This window comes from Triticum urartu, chromosome 7A (genome assembly GCF_056163025.1).
Source record: "Triticum urartu cultivar PI428250 chromosome 7A, HENAU_Tu73, whole genome shotgun sequence".
Classification (NCBI taxonomy): Eukaryota; Viridiplantae; Streptophyta; class Magnoliopsida; order Poales; family Poaceae; genus Triticum; species Triticum urartu.
In genome coordinates, this window is record NC_141879.1 from 65838629 (window position 1) to 65845769 (window position 7141).

General features: G+C 46.5%; 1 protein-coding gene across 1 annotated transcript; it reads left to right on the forward strand.

Moving 5' to 3' along the window:
* The first annotated feature begins 3233 nt into the window (after nucleotides 1–3233).
* Nucleotides 3234–5279, forward strand: LOC125521830 (4-hydroxyphenylacetaldehyde oxime monooxygenase). The gene is made up of 3 exons (XM_048686892.2): nucleotides 3234–3778; nucleotides 3947–4393; nucleotides 4489–5279. The coding sequence occupies exons 1-3, from the start codon at nucleotides 3293–3295 to the stop codon at nucleotides 5110–5112; spliced, it is 1557 nt and encodes a 518-aa protein (XP_048542849.2). The 5' UTR covers nucleotides 3234–3292; the 3' UTR covers nucleotides 5113–5279.
* The last annotated feature ends 1862 nt before the right edge of the window (nucleotides 5280–7141 follow it).

The window sequence follows — 7141 nt, forward strand, 5'->3', positions numbered from 1 at the left end:
TTACTTTTTGTCCTGAAGATTTCTCATATTTGACAAGGATCTGCTCGAGAGTCTCCATGTTTCCCCTTGAACCATCGAGGAAAACAATGCAGTCATCCGCAAACAAAAGATGACTAACATGGGGGCCAGTGCTCCCAAACATAAAACCTTCAGTTTGCTTGTCTTGTTGTGCTTTCTTTAACAGTGCGAAAAGCCCTCCACACAAAATAAAAAAAAGATATGGTGACAAGAGATCGCCATGTCTGAGACCATGAGAAGGTGAGAAGTTCCTCGAACTACCCCCCTTAAGCTTAACAGAAAATCTCGCCGACGTAACACATCGCATGATCATGGAGACCCACTAGGGGGCAAAACCAAACTGAGCCATCATCTATTCCAGAAAAATCCACTCCACCATGTCATATGTCTTCATCATATCCACCTTCACCATGCACAAGCTCTTCTTCTTTCTCTTCCTGGTTCGTATTGCATGTACACACTCGTATGCTACCAAGACATTACCCGTGATCAACCATCCCCGAACAAATGCGCTCTGTTCCTCTGAAATAAGAATAGGGGGATGCCCTTTAGACGATTTGCAAGCACCTTAGTAGCGATCTTGTACAACATGTTACAAAGATTAATAGGCCAAAACTGCAAAAGTAACTCCGGTGAGTTTACTCTCGTAATCATAACACTGACTGCTGCATTAAAAGCATCCAGAGTCAAGGCCCCATTAAGAAACTCCCGGACATCCCGGCATACATCTCTTCTAACCAACGACCAGTGTCGTTGGTAGAAGAGGGAAGGAAGCTTGTCGGGTCCTTGCGCTTTTGTTGGTCCCATCTGAAAGAGAGCAACTTCAGTTTCCTCATCTGAAATATGGGATGTTAGTTTAACGTTCATATCATCAGAGAACACCTGATCTATGTTCTTCAACAAAGCATGGGCATCGATAGACCCTTCCGATGTGAAAAGTTTCTCATAAAACCGTACTGCCACTTCTCTCATCTCCTCATCATCGGTGCACTTCGTCCCATCATCCCTCCGTAATGCCCTGGTCATATTCCTCCTCTTACGGTGGGATGCCTAGTTCTGAAAATACTTTGTATTTTGAACTCCAGCTCATAACCAGTCTACCTTTGATCTCTCTCTGTATAGCAGGTCTTCCCTTGCACAAATCTCTTTCAGCTGCGCCTCGATCTCCCGGAACTCTAGTGAGGGTTCCTTTCATTAGTACATCAACTCTAGTGAGGCCATTGACTATCATCACTGCCGCGGACAGTGGCCACGAGGCCCTCAAAGCGCAAAGCTATTGCTGGCGAAATGCTGGACCATTGACTATCATCACTGCCGCGGACAGTGGCCACGAGATCCGGATCGGCAGCCACGAGGGCAATGCTCGAGAGGCTTGGCCTCTGCATCAATTTCCCCGCACGTTGCAGGTTCGCAAGAAACGCCCTGATTCTGCGGTACTTGACTACTGATTTGGATTTGTGCAGGAAACACCTTTGTTTTTATCTTTGAGTAATGCGATCAACAGAAAACTCTTGTATGTTTCCTTTTTTTTTTTGCATGGTGAAAACTCTTGTATGTGGCTGGCGTGAGTTGCGTCCTTCCCCGAACCTACTACCTACCTACTCATGGACTAATTTGGCATGGATTATGGGTTTAGTATCAGGCCATTTTAGCTGCGCTGCAGTCTCGAGTGACCGAATTATGTACACCAATTATGTTGACTTGTGAGTTTGTCACTGGCAGAATGCAATCGGTACGTCGACCAGCCGTATAGAAGACTAAAGACTTTCAAGTTTCAATTCCTTGTGTTTGACGTGCCGTGTAGGACGTCTTCAAACGTGCCTTTTATATTGAGTAATAAACATGTGATGAGTACTCCCCACGTCTTCTTGGTTCCTCAGTGCTCAACATATTTGAGTATATATTTTATTTTGTGCGAAAAGGATCCGGATCTATTATAAAAATTCATATGAAGTACAAAGCACATCAACATAATAAAAATTACATCAAAATCCTTAGACCATCATATGACCCCTGCTGCCATCAAAACGAGCAGTTATCTCCACTACCTTGCTCTCGAAATAGGCTCTTGTCCCGCTTTATAGATAAATTACTGGAGCCGGCTCCATCTTATTGATGACATATGTGAAGTCTCCGTACACGTGCCCCCAAAGATCAGCGTCCGGAGCCGCAGTGGTTGCCTTTGAACCCATGAAAGGATCTACAACTCCTGACACCATATCTCGTTCTTGCGCACGTACGATGAACCTCGCCATCAAGGAGATGGCAGGAGGCTACGCCGGAGCTTCGCTGACTACGTCCAGACGGACAATCTCGTGGAGGATCGAAGCCCGGAAGCCAAACTCAAGAAGAAACACCGCCATCGGCCCAAGTGCCGCACCTGCAAGAACTAAAAAAATCTAACCTAAACTACTAGCCAGAGAGGAGGCACCCGGATACCCCTTCTGGCCACCGGCCGCCGGAGCGGCATGCATAGTGGATGCGAATTCACAGGCTCATCGATGAAGCCTGGAAGAGAGAGTTTGCCCTAGCGACTGAGGGGAAGGGGGTGAAATGTTGGGAAAAGAGTGAGGCACGAATGAAGGTGGCCGGTCGACTCCATCCAACATACTTGGTATATAACTTACACAACACATACATGAGCTAGCAGAAGTAGTTAGCTCATTTGCTAATTCACACGAGTTATGTTGAGCTAGTGGGTTTGTGAGGGGCGCTCGTGGATTTCTATTAGAGAAACCGCCAAAAGTTCGTTTCCACAAAGTGTACACAGATACTTTCAAACAGCAAAATGGATCTAAAGTAAGTATCATGCGCAGAGGAGACAAATCAGACATATCCATTAGTACATATATTTTTCTTTCCAAAGGAGCACCAAGCAGTTGTAACAACCATCAAGTTCAGGAAGGGCTGACTTCGCAGCCATAGGGTAGTACCAACCATAGAGTAGTACTTAGCTTAGCAGCCGGAGAAGAATTGACTGTTTCAAGTCGTTGTGATGCAAAGTCGTCTCATCTTCTCCTTCAAATACTCATCAACTAAACTTGGGATAGCTGACCACATGTGGCAATGCAAAGTCTCTTCTTCGTTTTGTCCCTTTGCACAGCATATTTGGTACTTCCTCTGTTCATTTTTATAAAACATTTTAGACTATTCAGACACTGCCCAAAACAATTCAAAACTAGTTGTCTAAAACGTCCTATAAAAAACGAACGGAGGGAGTAAAGTTCGCACGTACACCAGCTAGCTGAAGTAGTCAGTTCTCACCAAACAGAAAATGGCGACCCCACTCACCTCGCTACTCCTCTCCCTACCCCAACAATGGCAGCCCGTCCTCTTGGCACTTCTCTCCATCCTTTCCCTCCTGCTGTGGAGAAGGAGCTCGTCCAGGAAACGGCTCAAGCTGCCACCAGGCCCTGCGAGGGTGCCCCTCCTGGGCAACCTGCACCAGCTTGGCCCCATGCCGCACCGGACCCTGCGAGACCTGGCGCGGGTCCACGGGCCGGTGATGCAGCTGCAGCTCGGCAAGGCGCCGACGGTGGTGCTGTCGTCGGCGGAGGCGGCATGGGAGGCGCTCAAGGCTCATGACCTCGACTGCTGCACGCGGCCCGTGACTGCGGGGACGAAGCGGCTGACCTACGATCTCAAGAACGTGGCGTTCGCACCCTACGGCACGTACTGGCGGGAGGTGCGCAAGCTTCTCACGGTCGAGCTTCTCAGCACGCGCCGTGTCAAGGCGGCTTGGTACGCACGCCATGAGCAGGTATGCCGTATGCCTAGTCACGGTGCACCGAAAATGTACACCATTTTCCCTTCATTGACTCGATCAAGATGATACAACCACGTAGAGTTTACATCCGATATCGGCAGTCAAACGAGCACAGTCTGTCTAGCTAGTTACTTAAATGTTGTATATTGTATTCATGATTAGGTGGAGAAACTGATGAGCACGCTGAGCCATGCAGAAGCAAAGCCAGTGGCACTGGACGGGCACATCTTGAGCCTCTCCGACGGTATCATCGGCACGGTAGCGTTCGGCAACATCTATGGCAGTGATAAGTTCTCCCAGAATAACAGTTTTCAGGCCGCACTCGACGATGTTATGGAGATGCTATCCAGCTCCGGCTCCTCCGCCGAGGACTTGCTCCCCGGAGTCGTTGGCCGCCTTGTTGACCGCCTTACCGGATTCGTAGCCCGCCGTGAGCGAATATTCACACAGTTAGACGCCTTCTTTGAGATGGTCATCCAGCATCACCTGGACCCTAAGCGTGTGCTGCCTCAGAATGGCGGCGACCTCATTGACGTCCTCATCGACCTCTGGAAGAAACCACGTGGCACATTTTGCTTCACCAAGGACCACGTCAAGGCCGTAATCTTTGTAAGTCATAATAATTCAACACTTACAGCCCATGCATAGATTCTTAAGAAAAGAAATGAAAGCTGGTAATAACATTAATCATTGATTATGTGCAGTCGACGTTCGTTGCTGGCATTGACACTAGTGCAGCAACGATTATGTGGGCGATGTCGGAGCTGGTCCGGAAGCCGCGCGTGCTCAGGAAGGTGCAGGACCATATTAGGGCCTTGGTGGGAGGCAACAAGAGAGTGAAACCAGAAGACATGCCCAAACTCAGCTACCTCAGGATGGTGGTGAAGGAGACCTTGCGGTTGCACCCGGCGGCACCACTTCTACTGCCAAGGGAGACCATGCGAGACATCAAGATCGGTGGGTATGACGTGCCGGCCAAGACACGGATCTATATGAATGCATGGGCGATCGGCAGAGACCCGATAAGCTGGTCTAATGACCCAGATGAGTTCAACCCTGATAGGTTTGAAGTAAATGATATAGACTTCAAAGGCGAGCATCCAGAGCTAATGCCGTTTGGCGCGGGACGGCGGATATGCCCAGGCATCTCCATGGCCATGGCCACCATCGAGTTTACGCTTGCCAATCTGCTCTTCAGTTTTGAGTGGGCGCTCCCAAAGGGGACGACAACGGATGATGTGAACATGGAGGAAGAAGGAAGGCTCATCTTGCACCGAAAGGAGCCACTCGTACTCGTTCCCGCTGCATACCACCACGACCTTGAATAGAGTGCCACCACCATGCCATATGCGACCTAATAAAGATGGAAACATCCTGGACTAGTGTCTCACTAAAGTGCCGTATGCACAAGTTGGCCAATTTTCTTATTTCGTGTAAAAGTGGGAGTAAAGTGGACCTTTTTTGTTATCTTATAAAAACTGAATTTACTCACATATATTTACTGCCGCCAAATCTACAATGACACCTAGATATATTGTTTTGTCACTTGAATTACTCTGAATGTTCTGAAACCAAATCGAATTATCCCTGCTACTTTTTCAGGACACACGCATATTTATGGCTTTGGGTACACGGCAGCCTTATCATACAATATTGCATATGCGGCGTATACACATTTCCCAGGACACACACATATTTATTCATAGACCTAATAAAGAAAACCCAGAGCCATTACACTTGTCCATATTATATCTTAATATTTCAGCGTTCTTACTGGTGAGGCATTTCATTGGCTCAGAGTAGCCAAGAAATGAGGTTGCATTTTTTGCTATTTGGGCACGTCAAGTAGGCACAGCCAGCATTTAGGGAAAAAAGGGCACATATTGTTCTTTGAATCACACGAATATGGAACGGATAGAGTGAGTGAGTACAACAGAGCCGTTGTGCTGGTGGGAGGTAACCTCCAACTGAATCAACTAGTGGAGGTTGAGAGCTGACCCCCAACTAATAATCAAGTAATGGATGCTGACATTTTTTTTTCTTTTTGAGATGAAGGAGGGTGAGATCCATTAGGAAACATCCATAGCTCGACCAAGGTTTGCTCTCAATGTGGCGACATGGGTGGGCCTTGCAAATCACAGAAAAGCCTCGAAGCACGGCAATGTCAATTATGTGTGCAATTTGTGGCTTTGGTAAAAGAAAAGTAGACCCCCATGAAGCTTAAACCTCGTTTGGATGTTTAAGTTATGTTTCAAGTCCTCGAACTTGAATTAAATATGGCACAGTTCTGTTGTTTGGATGCACAAGGAAAACGAATAGGAGATGTAGATCCAGTTCTTTCTGAATTGGACAACAACTTCAGTTAGAGCTCCCCAATACCAAGCTCCACCCGTGTAAACTTTGAGACTAGAGGTATCCTTTTTTTTTGACCCAGTTCGAGCATCTAGCTTCTAGTGCGGGCGCGATCCAATGGGACAACATTGATGCTCCTATCACCATGGTGCGCTCCTTCTCACCGCACCTTCCCAGCAATCACCAGCAACCCCCATGTTGTAGATAGGCAATCAGTATGGTTGCTCTTGACCCACTAACGTTGCTGATCATGATGTCTATTGCTCAGTAAATTTAGAAACTTGACGTCTTGATCTTTAACGAGTTTGTTAACTTGATTCACAAGAAATTTTACTCCTTGAGCACATGTGAGGCCCTATAGAAAGAACATGAAAAAAAGTGGTTTATGTCTTTCTGCTATCCGATCACGATTCTATTTTTTGTTCAACAAGCTCCATCCATGACATGTTTCCGGTACTAATTTGCATGTGCTTGGCAAATAGATCGGAGTACAGTTCCACGGTGAATACATGAAACCTATAGTGTGACATAGAGCACAATTGACAAGAAAACCTTAACACTACTATGGAAGTCCTTTTATAGTTCAACAAGGCATTATGAGCTTCAACATTCAATTGTGTTTATTTTGTAAGATATTATATATTGACACCCAAGGTGGATTTGCGCAGACAAGATTGAGCAGAGAGAAAGCAAGGAAGGAAAGAGAGGCCCAAACTTATCATTGTGTTTCAACAATCATTTGCACGGGGCCAAAATGTTACCAAGTTGTGAGCTTGAGAGATATCGGAAACTCGACTGTCACTTGTAGATGACACGCCACAAGTGTGTTAGTAGTGGATGATGTAGTCTTGGGTACCGCCTTTAGACATGCTTTGTCACAATATTTATGATATAACACATCTTACTCTTACCAGATAACACACCGTGTGTTAAAGTGGACATTTGTAGAACTAGAAACTAAAAGTTTTAAACCACACAAAGTAAACGATTGCATGACTTGCACTC